This window comes from Bacillus rossius, chromosome 13, assembly GCF_032445375.1.
Source record: "Bacillus rossius redtenbacheri isolate Brsri chromosome 13, Brsri_v3, whole genome shotgun sequence".
In the NCBI taxonomy this organism is placed as follows: domain Eukaryota; kingdom Metazoa; phylum Arthropoda; class Insecta; order Phasmatodea; family Bacillidae; genus Bacillus; species Bacillus rossius.
Genome location: NC_086340.1, coordinates 48833657 through 48852138, shown reverse-complemented (window position 1 = coordinate 48852138; position 18482 = coordinate 48833657). Strand labels below are relative to the sequence as shown.

The following is an 18482-nucleotide window of genomic DNA, read 5'->3' as shown; positions in this document are numbered from 1 at the left end:
GGAATGCTGGTTTTTTACTGAAAGTGTATCCGGGAGGGCACCAGGCTATCTCTGTGTCTAACCAAGAGTTGGGTCGTTGGGTGCGAATGCCCCTGCATGGCCCGCTAGGACCGTCGGCGGTGGTCGTGGTTGTAGGAATCCCTGGCTATTGACACGTTATGGGCCCTACACAGCATAACATGCTGATTCCTGACTGGGTTAGGGAAGTTCACACAATAACATACACGGGTTCAGTTTTGCACTGTCGTATACACGTCGCGCACGGAGTGTGCAGAGTGGATGTTTAATTAATCGAATAGTTACACTTGCAGTTTACAGTTACACGATGCACATTAAATTTCCCTACAAAAATTACACTAAATTGACACTGGGCGCTCTGATGCACCGTCACTAATCTTAAATCCTCACGCCAGTCGAGGTTGAGGGGGAGGTCGATTGGAGGCGGCCAATCCCGTAAATTGCGAAACGGCGATACCCAGGTCCACCTGTGTGGGCCGCGGTTCGCTATTAAATTTATTACAAGTTTTTATGTCGTTGTTGCCGGTGCCTGTGCATTCGGCGATTATCCAAAAGTCTTTGGTGGCGGGAGTCAGCCCGTACTGTATGCTGCACTGCCCCGCATAATGCTTTGTGCGGGGAGTTTAAGTTTAAGAGTGCCGTCAGCCACTGTCTCATGTTCGATGTCGGGCGCAAGTTCTTATTGGGTGGCTGGCTTTTTTAGAGATTTCTGTTCTGGGAGGGCGCCAGGTTAGCTCGGTGTCTAACCGTGTGATGGTCGTGGGTTCGTTGCCCCAGCGTGGCCCGCTAGAACCGTCGGCGGTGATGGAATTTGGTTCCTGATTAGGTTGGGTTGTTTAGGTTAATTTACATACACTGTTCTGGTTGGTTTACGGGTCACACGTCGCGCACGGGAGGTGCGGGGTGGACGTTTTATTGTACACGTTTTACACTGGTTCATTACATTGGGCGCGAGATCTACTCGCGGTACATGACTGCCAGTGAGGCGTCGGAACACGTAGAAGTTTTGGTTACACTATTACACGATTACACTTGAAAAAACTGCACACTGTGGTGCTCTTACGTACACACGATTACACTCCACACGTTATCTAAGGGGGACACCTGCGTGCCTCTATGTGTGTTTACTTATTAAGCCCTCACGCCTGTCAAGGGTGGGGGGGGGGAAGCTTGATTATTTGTCTTACAATCCCGTAAATCGTCTCTACATTGTGGGCCGCAGTCCGAAGGCTAAATCAGGTTCACAAGCGAAGTGTCGTTGTGGCCGGTGCACACGGCTTTTAGTTAAAGTTCTGCGGTGGCGGGAGTCGGCCCGTGCCGTTCGCTGAACTGCCCCGCGTAGCAACTGGTGCGGGGAGTTTTATTAATGAGCGGCTGGGTTAGTCCCTACACCGGAAAAAGGACCGGGGACACACGGGGAGTTTAATTGTAAGAGAAAAGGTTGATGTTTAAATGACTATATTTACCAGAAGTACTCGGTCGGTGAACAAAGGGAGATGACTTCCCGTGGAACGCACGTCCGCCCCGGCCCGCGAGCTACTCTCAACTGGCGTGTGACCCTGGCGCGAGGGAAGGGCTAGGCCGTTCTCTCGCGCCAAAGTTTCCCAAGTTTCGTTATTCAGAAATTACTATGTTTACAAAAGGCTGAAGGCCGCTTAAAATTCCTAATATTATTACTAATGACAAATTCTGACAAAATACTCTCTTAAATAATTTCAATTTAGTGTTTCACGTAATAAAGTTAATTTGTAATGTCACACCAGAGACTGTCTGTCTCTTGTTAACCGCTCTGGGGCAAATCAATTAAGTAAGCACTGGGTTGCACACTGATGTTAATTAGTTGCTGTATTCAAATTAGGCTGAAGGCCGCAAGGGGGGCACTCACACGCGTATTATTTACTTAATACGTGTGAGTGACCCGGGCACTCCTACGTCGCACTCTATTAGTTAGGGGCTTTTGTTTGTTTCTGATTAATTAATTATTGTGTGGGGAATTTTGTAGGCACGGGGAGTGCGTTGCATGTATGATTAAAATGGTTTGCTATTCTCTACCTTGGGCTGCGGTCCGCTCACTTGACTCAGGTGGGCCATGGCTAGGGAGGTTTCCGTTAGCGGAGCCGAGTACTGGCGGGTGCAGGTTGGGCTTTGGGGTGGCCTTCGGCCGTACGATGTCAAGGGGCTGGGTTAGGCCCTACACCGTAAAAAGGACCGGGTGCGCACGGGGAGTTTAGGCACAAAAAGGTTTTGAAGAATGATTATAATTACCAGTAGTGAATTTCGGTGAAGACAAAATATGAGGACTCCCCATGGGACGCACGTTCACTCCGGTCCGCGAGTCGCTCGGTATTGGCGTCTGGCCTTGGCGCAAGGGGAGGTCTCAGGGTTCTCTCGCGCCAAGGTTTCTAAAGTTCCCTTATTTGGAAATTATTAAATTAACATGAGATTGAAAGTGGCTTTAAATTCATACATTAAATACTAAAGATTAACCTAATTTGCAGATACTCTTTAGGAATTAGATTTAACAAGTTTACATTAATTAAGTTTGAATAATACGAGTCACACTGGAGACTGTCCGTCACTTGTTGACTGCTCCAGTGGCGAGTTAAACACAAAAAATGGGGAGGTCATAATTACATTACACAATACTCTAATTAATTTAGGCAGAATGCCGCAAGGGGAGCACTCCTTATGTATTGACGTAAATCCACACGTGAGTGACCCGGGCACTTCTACGTCGCACTTTCCTTGAATGGGGTTTTTAATAAAAAGTGACTGTACCATTAAATTGTGCTTATTTATAATTAACTGGGTTCGAGGTGGCTGGTTAATTAGGGCATGGTCTTTAATTCTACCCGTTTTTCCGGTGCTCGCCTGACTCGGGTGGGCCATGGCTAGGGGTGCGTTCCGTTAGCGGGGTCGGATACTGGCTGTTGCAGGTCGGGCTTTGGGTTGGCCTTCGGCCGGACGATGTCAAATTTAAATGACCCGTAGGTAAACAACTGTTAACAACAGCATGGTAAAATTGGCCCTAATATTTGAATGCAGTAAAATAGTGCTAAAAAAAATAAAACCTTTAAACATATCCTCTTTTCCATTCGCTGCAATTTAGAAAGATTTTTAACAGAGGTGAGCCAAAAATAGGCTCTGGACTGTACTATCATATGTTAAGTTTTAAATATGTATTTACAATCACAGGGCCAAATTTTTTACCTGCAGCTCGTATAAGTTAAAAAATGAATGTTCCACTGAACGATCTAGCAATGGCTGATCTACAGAATGTAAAAACCTACACATTGAGCCGAGCCCACAGAGCTACTGACTCAATGGCAACTACACACCTTGTTACATTCAATATGGTCCATTTCATTAAGGACGGGAAACTCATGTTTCATTTTTCCAATGTTTGTAATCATCGTTTAAAATTACGCACCCTGCGATAATCAAATGTTTTTGTTAATGTTATATGTACAATATTTAAATGAATTCACGACTTAATATAATGAACAAAACAGGATTTTTTTTATGTTTTAAAAGTTTTATGGAGTTTTGCATGAAATTAAGTTGCAGTGTTGCAATCACTACTTATAACCAATGCCCAATTCTATTAAAAATACTAAAACATAATCAAAGTTTAGTTGTACTGATTAATCCATAGACCAGTCAAAACTATTTGAGAATTAAGACTGACCAATCACGAACAACCACTGCGATTCGACTTCGTTCATGTTTGCTTACCAATTGGGCTGCTCGGTGCGAAATTTCAGACAATGAGTTTCAAATGACATGAATGTTAACAATTTTCTTGACTTTATCCACGAGGGGAGGAGTTGAACCCACAAAACAACCCCCCCCCCCCCCCCCTTTCCAAGCTATTTAGCCAATTTAACCCACCATATATATTCGGTCAATGTATTTTTAAGTTAATACATTCGATAACCAAATTGCATGGTTTTTTATAAATAAGTGATTCAAACTAACTTACATGTTTCGCCAATATGAATCAAATTTAATGACTATTGATTTATAAAGAATAATCTTAGCTATACTATTATTATTAATGTTATGGCATCAACTATAGTCAATTATTCTGTCAGTGACTCCAATGTCTGCAAAATCATTGCGCTCATTTTATTTTCAGACTAAGAATACACAATCCCATCAGCTATTGGGTACTTTCATAGGTCCTTCCCTACCAAAAATTTACAACAGAAACCAATAAAATACAACAGGAATTTCAGTGTATCCTGTTGTATGACAGATGAGATTTCAGTGTATTTTATTAGATCCTGTTGAGTTTTGTTGTAAACACACTGACTTCATTGGGTTTCAGTGTATTTTGTTGGGGAAAATTTACACACAAAAAAAATACATCATTGTATTCTAGTAGGTTCTGTTGTCAAAGCCCACATAATTCATTGGTTTTTATTGGATTCTGTTGTAAAAGATATTGGAACAGAAAGTGTTGAGTTTTGTTGTTTTCTGTTGTAAAGCAGTCTGTTGGATTCTATTGTATTTTAGTGTTTATAATTGTATTCTGTTGGGGTTTGTTGTTTTCTTTTGCAAAAAGTTCTGTTGGTTTATGTTGTATTCCAGTGTTTTTCATTGTATTCTGTTCGGTTTTGTTGTTTTCTGTTGCAAACAGTTATGTTGGTTTCTTTTGAATACCAGTGTTTATCATTGTATTCTGTTGGGTTTTGTTGTTTTCTGTTGCAAATAGTTATATTGTATCCTAGTGTTTTTCATTGTATTCTGTTGTTTTCTGTAGCAAAGAATTATGTTGGATTCTGTTGTATTTTAGTGTTTCTCATTGGATTATGTTGTTTTCTGTTGCAAAGAGTTCTGTTTGATTCTGGTCTATTTGAGTGTTTCTCCTTGTATTCTGTTGGGTTCTGTTGTATTCTGGTGCAAGTATTTCTGTTGGTTTCTGTTGTATTATAGTTTTTTTCATTGTATTCTTTTGTTTTCTGTTGCAAAGAGTTTTGTTGGATTCTGTTGTTTTCTAGTATTTCTCATTGTAATCTGTTGGGTTTTGATGTTTTCTGTTGCAAAGAGTTCTGTTGGTTTCTGTTATATTCCAGTGTTATTCATTGTATTCTGTTGGGTTTTGTTGTTTTCTGTAGCGAAGAATTCTGTTGTATTCTAGTGTTTTTCATTGCATTCTGTTGGGTTTTGTTGGTTTTTTTTGTTTTTATTACTGTTCTTTAGTGATTTTTGTATAATTTTGTTTTTCCTTGTACATAACCTGTTTCATGGCGGATGCCTTCGGAGGTAATGCCGATAACAGTGATCACATTGCCGTCCGCCGCAGTCTCGTGTTCGAGGTCGGGCGCAGGTCCTAGCGGGGTGGCTGGCTTTCTTAGAGATTTCTTTTCCGGGAGGGCGCCAGGCTAGCTCGGTGTCTAACCGTGTGATGGTCGTGGGTTCGTTGCCCCAGCGTGGTCCGCTAGAACCGTCGGCGGTGATGGAATTTGTTTCCTGATTAGGTTGGGTTGTTTAGGTTAATTTACATACACTGTTCTGGTTGTTCTACGGGTCGCACGTCGCGCACGGGAGGTGCGGGGTGGACTTTTTATTGTTCACGATTTACACTGGTTCATTACATTGGGCGCGAGGTTTACTCGGCGTTACATGACTGCCAATGAGGCGTCGGAACACGTAGAAGTTTTGATTACACTATTTTTACAATTACACTTGACAAAACAGCACTCTGTGGTGCTTTTACATACACAATTACACTGCACACGTTATCTGAGAGGGACACCTGCGTGCCTCTACGTGCGTTTACTTAAGTCCTCACGCCAGTTGCAGTCGAGGGAGAGCGTTCGATTAGCATCGGCTAATCTCGTAATCTGTAACTTGCGACGTGCGGGCCCACCTGTGCGGACCACGGCTCTCTACTAAATTAAAAACACGTTTAAGCTTGAATGTAGCCTGTGCCTGTGCACTGGGCGATTAAATAAAGTTCTGGGGTGGCGGGAGACGGCCCGTACCGTATACTGCACGGCCCCACGTAATGCTTTGTGTGGGGCGTGTTAAATTGACGCGGCTGGGTTAGGCCCTACACCGGAAAAGGACCGGGCGCACACGGGGAGTATTAAAAAAAAGGTTTTGGTTGTGACTATAATTACCAGATGGACGTTCGGTGAAACAAAGAGATGCTGGCTCCCCGTGGGACGTGCGTCCGTCCCGGTCCGCGAGTCGCGCTGTACTGGTGTCTTGCCCTGGCGCGAGGGGAGGGGTGAGCTCCCTGTCGCGCCAGAGTTTATAAAGTTCCGTTATTCGTAAAAATCTATATAATTAACTAAATTTAAATGGCTCTAAATTCACATAATAATAAAACTTAATGATTAACTTAATATCTATAAATGTTTTAGAATTGACATTTCATAAGTTTGTCTAAAATAAGTTTGAATATTAGAGTCAAGCTGGAGACTGTCTGTTTCTTGATAACTACTCCAGTGGCGAATGATAATGCTAATTTGGGGTGGTTTGCGTTACGTCGCACGTTTCACTACTGAATTTAGGCTGAAGGCCGCAAGGGTTGCACTCACAGCTGTTTTAGTAGAAAACTACACGTGAGTGACCCGGGCACTCCTACGTCGCACTTTATTAATTAGGGGCTTTTGTTTGTTTTTGATTACTTTATTATTGTGTGGGGAATTTTGTAGGCACGTGGAGTGCGTTGCATGCGTAATTAAAATGGTTCGCTATTCTCTTCCTTGGGCTGCAGTCCGCTCACTTGACTCAGGTGGGCCATGGCTAGGGGTGCTTTCCGTTAGCGGAGCCGAGTACTGGCGGGTGCAGGTCGGGCTTTGGGGTGGCCTTCGGCCGTACGATGTCAACATTTCCCATCACTGATCGGCATTACCCACATAATTTTTGGCATTTAAGAAAAACGTTTCTGTTTATCGTTTACATATTTTATTTCCCGAGTTTGATTAGTGTAAAATTACCATTGGATAATAACATTTCTCTAAATACATTTTTCATTAACTATTTAACACATTTTTATGGCTCACTCTCTTGTACAGGCTGGGACACACTGCAAGGTTACGAATGAGACATTTGTTTGCTTCGAAAGTGAATAAAGAAATTGGCAAGAATTATGATTTCTTTTAATATATATTTAGGGGTTATAGATAAAATTGATTGAACATTAAGGCTTGCGTCAAGGATTGACGCTTGGGCTTGGATGCACAGTAGGGAAAATGTAAATTTTTGTTTGTTGTTATTTATGTTACATTGCTTTAATATATCCAAATAAAAAATATGCTTTGTTGTTTTACTTGATGCAACGTAAATAATAACAAAAAATACGCGAGTCCCTACTGTGTACCCAAGCCCAAGCGTTAATCCTTGCAGGGATTTTTTTTAGCAGTATGGAGGCGCGAATTGCCAACGTGTTACGTCCGATAGCACCTAATGTGACGTATAAAAGAAATTATAATCTTTTTCAGGTAACGGGGGATCAAAATGTACAGGGCCAAGTGATAATCTTGGATACGCGATACAGAACTTTTACCTATTGATATTATATCAATATTAATGTACGGGATACATGGTGATGGTAATTAGACTTTACATATGTGCTTCAAAATTATCAGCAAAACAACAGAATACAATGAAAAACACTGGAATACAACAGAAACCAACAAAACCCAACAGAATACAATGAAAAACACTAGAATATAACAGAAACCAACATAATTCTTTGCAACAGAAAACAACAATACCCAACAGAATACAATGAAAAACACTGGAATACAACCTAAACCAACAGAACTCTTTGCAACAGAAAACAACAAGCCCCAATATAATACAGTGAATAACACTGGAATACCACAGAAACCAACAGAACACTCTGCAACATAAAACAACAAAAACCCAACAGAATACAATGAACAACACTGGAATACAACAGAAACCAACAGAACTCTTTGCAACAGAAAACAAAAAAAAAAAAAACAACAGAATACAATGAAAAACACTGGAATACCACTCGTCACCAGATGGCAGTTGTAAAATATAAACAGACAATGTATTATAGTTATGTTAAGACATGTTATGATTGTAAATATTTATGAAGATTATTAAGTGTGTAGTGTAAGTATGTTTCGTAGCCTTGTAAATAATAATGTAAATGCAAAACATCCAAAGGGATAGCAATATGTAAAGTTGTAACATGAACGATTGTAGAAGGGAAATGTATATATCATGCGGGCTATACAAGCCTAGACAGCTCTCTCTTTGCAACATAAAACAATAAAACCGAACAGAATTCAATGAAACACATTGGAATGCCATAGAAACCAACAGAACCTTTTGTATCAGAAAACAACAATACTCAACAGAATACAATGAAAAACACAGGGATACAACAGAAACAAACAAAACCCAACAGAATACATTGAAAATACTAGACTATAACAGAACCCAACAGAATTTTTGCAATAGAAAACAACAAAAAACATCAGAATACATTGAATAACACTGGAATACAACAGAAACCATCAGAATTCTTTGCAACAGAAAACAACACAACCCAACAGAATACAATGAAAAACACTGGAATACAACCAAAACCAACAGAACTCTTTACAACATAAAACAACAAAACCCAACAGAATATTTTGAATAACACTGAAATGCAAAAGAAACCAACAGAACTCTTTGCAACAGAAAACAACAGAATCCATTAGAATGTTTTGCAACAAAAACCAATAGAAACCACTGAAATACACTAAGATTTACAACAGAAACCAACAGAAAGCGGCCAATTCCCGCATTAAATACAACAGAAAATCCTGTTGTATCCTATTGTATTTCAGTTGGTTTCTGTTGTATTTTCTGTTGTTTTCTGTTATAAATTTTTGGTAGGGTTGTACTTTTCAATCCTTATATTTTTGCATTATAAGTACGGTCAATGTTACCTCAACAAATTTTATATTGCCTTATCACCTTCTACTCTTTTCATATAAAGGCAAACTAACGCGAGTTCCAGTAGCAAACTGTTTGAATCTCTTTACAACCCAAAATGTATGCCTGGTTTGTTTTATGTTAGATCTGCCTACTTATGTGGGCATTATTGAACTCAAATATATAATGTATACTCGAGTTCAACAATACCTTAAAAGACCTGGATCTAGTCTTAATTTCACCTGAAGTATGGAGTTACTTAATTCCACTTAATTATTTTATAAGACATGTGCTAACTCTTTCAAATCTGGCACCCTCTGAGTTCTGGTGCCCAGAGTACATGACTCTATATCACAAATTTCTGAGCATAAATTTAATGCATAGCAGGAAGTGCAAAAACACACAATTTCTGGGTACAAATTCCCAGCTACGCCATACTGCAACGTTACCGGTGCAAACAATAAAGCGCAAATTTTAATGTCGCATACATTTGGCATCACTCCACTGGCTGAGAGAATGCACGATCGCAGCGCCTGTGAAGTTCATACTCTGCGGGAAGGAAGCAATAAGCTGGGCGCCGCTATTTTAGAGTTACTCATACATAATAGCAGTCACTAACATTATCGGTACAAAATCTTTAAGAGGAAATTGTTCAAGGGTAAGGTTCATAAAAAAAATATAACTTATATTTTGACCTATCTCTAACCATAAACAAGGAAGATGCCCCCAGAAGGATTACTGACATGAGAAGGATGCGTGCATTGTAGGAAGGCAACTGGTGTAGCAAGGTTGATGAGATGCATGCTATACAGAGACATCTATAGTAACTGGGAGACAATGCGAAGATGTGAGGACAAAGAAGGAAAGTAGGGCACAGTACATATGCATTGTGTCACACATCCCGTTACTATCAGCTGGAGTTCAGCATGGTACCACAAGGAACAAGTAACCCGCCCCTCATGACCTAATCCCTCCTACAGTCTACCACCTTTATGGATCGAGGTAGGACAAAATATCAGTTAACTTTTTCATGTGTTCCTCATCATAAATAATCACCTTCTGATCATAGGCGTGCGCACGGTAGGTGCCACAGGTGCCTTGGCACCACCATTAGGGTTAACGTTATTTTATTTTTTACAAGCAGAAATAATACATACTTACAAAAAACCGTATTATTTCCAAAAAAATATGTTTTCCAATCGTGTAGAGTTACAGATATGTGCTCATAACGCTATCAGTACCTATATCAATTATCAATCGAACCAACTTTACACACAGAAACAAGCACGGTGCAATTACTTGTGTTGTACACGCGGGCCGCGGCTACGAAACTTCTGAAATGTAAAAACTTCTCTTAGTTCTCCTCGAATTACATAGAATGCACGCTCGGTGTCCACTGTTCACTCCACTCGGCAGGCGCACGGAATAATAGCCGCCGTCCGCCAGGTAGCACTACTGTGTAGTGTTTACTTTTACTGTTTACTCATCAGTTTACTGTTCTAATGAGTAGGCTACACGAGTACAGCCTGTGTTTGTTATGTGGATCACTCATTAATTAATTATCATTTTATTTTCACTAGTTGACAGTTGTTATGGTTCGTTAATAGCTGTTATCTCTGTCTGTATGATGTATAAATGGGTGATTAAAATTAAAAAGGCCAATCCCGAAAAGGATTACTCGATGACTTATTTACAGTCGCCGACAAAACATTTTTGTTGTATTCCAAAAGTTAAAACTTTTGCCCACTCTTATTTGTGTATTTTTATTATTTTAATATTTTACATATTTGAGGTATGTTACAAAAACTCCCTTGGTTTTTTTATTTTGAAACTTAACATTTGAGAATGTTTTTTTCTAGCATTTATTTCGCGTCTTCAGAAAACATAAGTACGGTTTTTCAAAGCCACAAGCATGAATTCCGTGCAAACAATTTGTGCAATTTACTTTATGGCGCAACAAAGCTTAAAACTGTAAATAGTTTAGTAGTTTTCCTGGCGATTATAACGTTCAAAGCCATAATTTGTCATAAAAAAATGTTAAAATTTTTACATCTGTGTATTTAATGTTTTTGTTCGGAAACACCTTAAATAGCACCATTTTGCGCTTTCAAATCCAAATTTTTCCGGGTCCGTGAATGATAGGGCTGTTGTGTAATATGGCACCACCACTACTGAAGTCCTGCGCACGCCTATGCTTCTGAAGCCTGTAACAAAAATAATGTATATGTTTAATGAGGGAATTTTAACCTTGTTAAGGCTCGGTCTCAAATGCCAGGGAGGTATCTAATTAAATGTTTATAAAGTCTTAAAAAAAACAATGACTATATTAAGAAAAATTTTCACAATGGCATGAGACCAAGCCTTCAGTAATGAAACTGTCTGAATTAGGTGATGCCTCTTGAAAACAATATGAAAACACCGAAGAGCTTGCTGGGCTTGACTGGGATATTAAGCACCGGTACAGCTGGCATTGCACTGGTGTACATCCTGATTGGCTTCCTTGGCTACCTCAGATATGGAGATGAAGTAGAGGGGAGCATAACACTAAACCTACCCGGGAAAGATGTGTGAGTACAGGCAAATACCAACCTTGGGCAAATTGAAAATAAACCAATACTGGACAGCTTTATGCTATCAACACAGACAAGCATGCGACAAATGACCTGGTGGCAAGATGTGACACTACTATTATTTTTAAAATTTTATATTTTTAATTTTTTTCATCTCATGACATAACATTTTCACTTTTATTAGGAATTTTAAGCATTGGAGGTTTATTTTCACGATAAGTTTAAGGCACAAAAAAAAATTTTAATAAAAAAATAGGCAAGTTTTTTATATTTCTTCTACCATAGTGTTGGTGATAGTGCCCACATATTCTGCCTCATATTGAACACTTGTGTCAAAATGACAGATTTTTCGCACAAAAATCATATAATATGGTCCTGTATTGCTATTTATTTACATCAAGTAGTATATGAGTCGTATAGTTCCAAAACCTGCCTTCTCCCCAAAAATCACAAAATGAGTTAGTGGTACTGGCACCTTCTGTTTTTGAATTCGCATCCTTTGATGTTGTCAGATTATACCAAAAAAAATCTATTCCTATTTTAAACACCATAGCAAATCTAAGTTTTTTTTCCAAAAACTGCCTTCTCCTTTCTAAATTAGTTTCAATACATGCCTACTTCAATTTATTCCAAATGCTGCTTTATCCTCATTTTTAGAAGTCTGCCATATCCATTTCTGTTCCAAAACATGCCTATTTAAAGATTATTATTATGAAACTACCAATGGTTCAGAACAATTGTATTTTTAATAATTTTTCTTTTCTAGGCTGTACATTCTGGCTGTATTCGAATTTATCACATTCATTTGTTGCAGAAAAGAAATCATGTGTTCCTGTGCTCCTGAGTTATATCTGAAAGAAGTTTGTGCTGTGATGTAGATTAAATAGTGTTTTTCTTCATAAATCTCACATAATTGACACACATTCTGAACTAGATGTTTCTGTCATCAAAACTACAGAACGGGGGAGGAAGAGAACAAGAGATCCTGCAAAGTGGATAAAAAACATAAAGAAAGTATAAAGGTAAGTATTGTCGCCACCAATGGGTGAAATATTATTTGCAAGCTTTTGTTTTGAAAAATCACATTATAAAACATTAATATAAATATAACTATAAAGAATATAAATACTTATTACATTTGCAATTTTACAACTCTAAAAATGTCATTTATTTTCAGATACACGTCCAAGTGTCCACCAAAGCAGCCCGAATGTGGTCACAAATCAAACGCATACAAGTGCTGCACATTGACAAAAAGGGATGTAAATCATTTCAATGCTCTTTTCTACAAGACACCAAATAAACTTGTACAGGATTATATTATTATTAAGAACTGCAGTGCATCGTTGCCGAAAAGAAAAAGGGCAGTAAAAGAAGGAAGTTCACGTAAAGGTATATCAATAACGTATTACGTTAAGAAGGCAACATTGAGACCAGGAGAACCTGGTAAGATTCCTGTCTGCCAAAAGACATTTTTAGGCATTTTAGGAGTTAAAAAGACAAGAGTACAAAACATTTGTAAGAAGCATTTCATGAAATGTGAGGTGTTGAATGAACGCCGAGGTGGGGACACCAGGTCGAAAGCTTATGAACCAAAGCGCAAATCTATTGCACAATTTATTGAGCAATTAAAACCACTTGAATCCCACTACTGCAGAGGTAAAAGCAATAGGCATTATTTACCAAGCGATTTGTCGATCAATAAACTGTGGAGAATGTATAATACCCAGTGCACTGAAGTAAGTTTGAAAGTAACAAAATCTTTTTTTCAGGAATTATGTTCATAGAAACTTCAATATAGGTTTTGGCCAGCCGGCAATGGACGTTTGCTCTCAGTGTCTTCAGTTAACAGAGCAAATTAAACGTTGCCACGACAGTGAAAATAAATCTGAGCTGATAATTAAGAAGCGAGTACATTCAATGCGAGCTAAAGCATTTTTTCAGCTTTTGAAAGAGAAAAATGAGGAAACGCTTGTTCTGTCATATGACTGCCAGAAAAATCATGTTTTGCCTAAAGTACCAGACCAGTCAGCGTACTATAGTCGACAAATATTTATATTTAATTTTACTGTTTGCAGAGGATCATCTCGAGACACACTGGATAAAGGGAATGTATTTGTTTATTGTTGGACTGAAAAGGATCATCCTAAAGGTGCGAATGAAATAGCAAGTGCTGTATATCATAATTTATGTTCATATCCTGTGGATCCTTCTGTAAATAAGGTTAGGTTATTTGCAGATGGGTGCGGGGGACAAAACAAGAATGGTATTATCGTCGGAATGCTTTCAAAGTGGCTTCTTTCTAAGGCACCAAAAAATGTGAATACCATTGAACTTATATTTCCCGTGACAGGTCATTCTTTCATGCCTGCAGATCGAGTGTTTGCTCGTATTGAGAAAGTGATTAAACGGAAGGATACGATAATTGAACCATGTGAATACATGCAGATATTTTCTGACCATGGAACTTTACATTGCCTAGGTTCTGCCGAATGCCCAGTCTATGATTGGAAAACAGCTGTGAGTGACGTCCAACTACCACCTGGGAAATGGCACTTCAAATTCAAACCTAGTAAACGTATTATCCTCAGTAAGTCTAAGAAAAGCTCTTTAGTGCTTGTCAGGGGAGAAGAAGCATACAGAAGTGACATTTTATGTGTTAATAGGTCCATTGTTAAGAAACATAATTCAGTACAAGAAATTAGCGCCTCAGTGCTCCCATTCTGCAAAAACAGAATAAAAAAGGAGAAGGTAAAAGATGTTTATAAGTTGCTTGAAAAACATTTTGGAGATTTGTGGCAAAACCTGCCAGTGCTTTCATTTTACAAGAATTTAGATAGTGGTAATAATGAGTTTGAGGATTGTTCATACCAGGAGCACGAGTTTTGTGAAGGTGGCTATGAAGAAAACGATTTGAGAATATAAATATTTTTTAAATATGTATATTCTTTACAATGAAAGTGTAACATTGAAAGTGCTTTTATTTTAAGCTACATTTGTTTGACAGACTGTAACTGTATTTTATAGTAATATTTATGTATAAGATATTTAATTGCATGTAATTGTAACATCGTCATGTCTATAGAGATACGTATTTCTTGATTACAACTTCAAATTTTGTATTTTCAAAACACCTCAAAACCTAAATCTGAAAATTTAAGTTTTCTTGTTATTTTCAAAAGCTGTCATATCCATGTGTGTTTATTCCAAAAGTTTCCTAACACCACTGTTAATTCCAAAACATGCCTTCTTCAATTTTGATTTCATTATAATGCTCACAATTAACATTTTTTGAACATTTAGCTTTGAAAAAACTGCCCTTTGATTCATTTTATTTTGATATAAACACAAATCTTGCTAAATTTATTGTGTGATCAATATGAATACGTTTTCCTTGATTATTGTAAAAACACCAAAAGTGGAAAAGGCAGGTTTTGGAACTATACGACTCATATGATTGGTGCAATGTCTGGGATTGCCATATACAAATTTGGGAAGTAGAATCACAAAAAATATTTTTCGAAAGACCTGCAGCCAAGACAAACTTAAGTGATTTACAAAAATTCCTGACCAATTATTTTTTTGTTTAACTGCGATGAGAATATTCTTTCACACAATGGGAAATACTAAAAACTTTGTCTAAAATAAAGAGTGATTGCATGGTAATAAGTGTGTGAAGCCATTTTCCCTCCCTCAGCTAACTGTTGTGCCATATTGGTTATACACCCAAAACATTGACTGATGTGTAGTGTTTGCATTGTGGAAACAGTTTTAAATGACTGAATTTCATGGAAGTAAGTGTTTTTAATGACATATATTCTAATTAACATTTACTAAATATCATCTGATATTATCAAGCACCATTTCCGCAATGTTTTTATGTGGAACAACATGGCAAGAGCGAAATTAAAAAAATTACTTCCCTCACACCATGCCATATAATGACATTTCCTAACCTCATAAAAATAAAGGAATATGTTAACTGTAAGAATGTAACCACATATGCCAAATTAAACCTAAAATAGACACAATTAAAGGAATTGACAATGTTAGAGATAATGGCAAGAGCCCGTGATCCTTGAACTTTTGAGATGGAGCTAAGATCCCATTAGACTCATAGCTGATGTAATTTCGCTAAAAAAAAAATATTGTGTTACCTTAAAATTTATGGTAGAATTGCAATATGATTTTGCAACATACCCTGCAGTGTTATAGGCTTTTTGGCCAACCAGCCTGAGCAATAAATCTTTTGTGCTGTCATTCATATTTCTACTGAGGTTACTGACCAAGTTTTCAGGCTATCTTCGGTCTGTAAGTGAATCAAGACTGGATCTCTCGGCTTGTGCACCAATAGGCAGGGTCCGGATAACAAATGTCAATTCAAAACAGTCCCGATCTTATATATATATATATATATATATATATATATATATATAGTATATATACATACACACAGTCCGAGAACCAGCATCACTGTTCGGGAACTGGGGACATTCTTCCTTACATCAAGATTGTACCTGCCGGATCTTTCCTAAATAGGAAGCACTGGCCTAAAGCTGACCAGGCCCAGCCAGTACCAACCCACTGTACCAGCCCTTCACACCTATATAAGCTGGCTGCACCATACTAGGTTTTACTGGTCTTATCCCAGTCCAGATCTTTTGATGGATACGGTGTTACCTGCATCCAGAAGGAGCTACACTCCTCCCAGTTGTAATCAGGAAAGTTGTTACAGCCCCTGCTACATCGACAGCCTGAGGCCACACATCCCAGCAGTTATGCCCTCAGGAACCCCCCAGATCGCTTAGCTAAGCAGGCAGTTAAGTGTGTCCTGAACCCTTAGACCCAGTACTGCTGGCGCCTACCCCCAATCTACCATTTCTTCCTGGGACTCCTCAATCACCCAGAAAACCCATGGTCCCGTGAAGGCCTATCCAACCTCTCCTAGCTTTCCAGACTAGTACCGGAGCTGGAACATCGCTCACTACGTCAGCTCTTCTCAGGTGTAGAAAACTCTCCAGGCTTGCTCCAAGCAACAATAGCACCACAACCAAGTGTGAAACCTAACCTACCCAATTCGATCCTGGGCCGACAGAGAACATCTCAGCAGGGATTCATTCACTTCAAAGGATCATCATACACTACTACCAACTTTTAGTGACACTTGTGAGTTGTAGACAGTTCGCTACCAACTGCTAGAATAAACCACTAGCTGTCGGAATGTAGGAGCACCTCAGCGAACCTCGGATGAGTCCACCGATCCCGACCGAACTACCAACTGTATCTCCCAACCTATCTATTACCTTGTTAACCTTGGTCTCTTCACAGTGAGACAGGTTTTGGGCACCCAACCGTTACCAGGGCTCAGCAGTCGATCCCCCCACCCCCACCAGAAACATTTCAATCGCATCTGCTGTTGTCCGCCCATTCACTATTTCTGGTACCCATTTAGACAGTTGAGGATGCATGAGGCTGGGATATGCCTGGCCTCTTTTAGTGGAAACGACTGGTGCCACGAGAAGGCATTGGTGCCGAGAGGCTAAATTTTCGCATCGTTGCACCCTTTCCATGGACTTGGATCAGCCTAAGATAACTAAGGCTGGCAACAGCTCCGACACTTCAGTCGACCTCCCCTTGTCCCACAGGGCCATTAACTCCCACCTCCATCTCCTGCAGATGTCAGGTCCAATTCCAGGGAGATTACTGGCCGGTAGCAAATGGCTATATACACCCTAAACATTCATCATTTAACATACACATCTAAAATCATACGATTTTATTTTTCATATTTACTACCGACATCAGTCTTCATGACTATTTAAAATTCGAGTATTTTGATTACATAGTTTTGCACTGCGAAATTTTTGTGTGAAGTTGTCTTTAGGCATAATCGTATTTTATAAGTTTTGTCTATTTTTATTTCAGAAAAGCTCAGGTCGTAAAAGTATTTATTGGACTTGGTATCTTCCTGACTTACGGACTTCAGTTCTTTGTCACACTGGAGATTGCATGGGTAGGTATAAAGGACAAGTTCCCCAATAACCAGATAATCGCCGAATACATTTTGAGGACAATTCTTGTTGTGATAACAGGTAAGGAAAGATTTCGTATTTTTCATTATCTGAACAGTATTGGTTACTTTACCTAACAGTTTATGAGGGAATTATATCAATGTGGAAGATTCTATGTGATGTACGTCCGCGAATATATATTTTTCTAACCAATCATAATCAACTTATCTGTGGATCAGCACGATCTAAATGCGGATGGGACGGACTTGCTGTCATTCTGCAATCACAATAGCACGACAGAACGAGACAAAGATTTTTTACCAATTATGTTGACACATCTATGATGTCAGCGCGAAAAAAATAGGCCGCGACAGAAATCTCGATCATAAATATAGTATTTATGTTCATAGCATCATGTAAATCATATAAAAATTTTGTTTTCAAAAGATGGTTAACCTGGTACATTGGGAGTAGTATGTAAATGGCGGTACTAGATCAGGCTTCAGGCTGTGGAGCCGAGAGCCGGTCCGCCATATTGGATTTGTGACGTCACGGGCGGCAAAAATTCCTCAAAATTCCTCAAAAATGCCTCAAAATGACACAAAATTTCCCGTTTTAAGAAAAAATTTCCCGTTTTCGAGGGAAAAATTCCCGTTTCGAGGGAAAATTTCCCGTTTTAGTCCGTAAAAATCCCAGCGGCTAGAAATGTCCTTAAAGAGGCTTAAGCATCCTTAACTCAAGCCTCAGTTAAGCCTCTATCAGGACTTGACCTTGACCTTTGACCTTGACCCCGGCGGCCATCTTGGAATGAAATAATAAAATTTTTAATAAAATATTTAAAAAACAAACATTTACAACACGGAGCTCGGAGTCCTCGGTTCAAACCCGACGAGTGCAAAAAAATAAAAATGGCGACCGATCCATCCCCCGCGGTGGCTGCAGGCATACTGACTCCCTCCACTTTTTT

At 39.1% G+C, this 18482-nt stretch overlaps 1 protein-coding gene across 1 annotated transcript in view; it reads left to right on the top strand.

Moving 5' to 3' along the window:
* The window catches only part of LOC134538555 (proton-coupled amino acid transporter-like protein pathetic), a 163846-nt gene that overhangs the window by 73489 nt on the left and 71875 nt on the right, over positions 1-18482 (top strand). Inside the window, exons 6-7 of the mRNA XM_063379977.1 lie at positions 11323-11501; positions 17430-17596. Of these exons, the coding sequence (XP_063236047.1) occupies positions 11323-11501; positions 17430-17596 (346 nt within the window). The remainder of the gene's footprint in view (positions 1-11322; positions 11502-17429; positions 17597-18482) is intronic.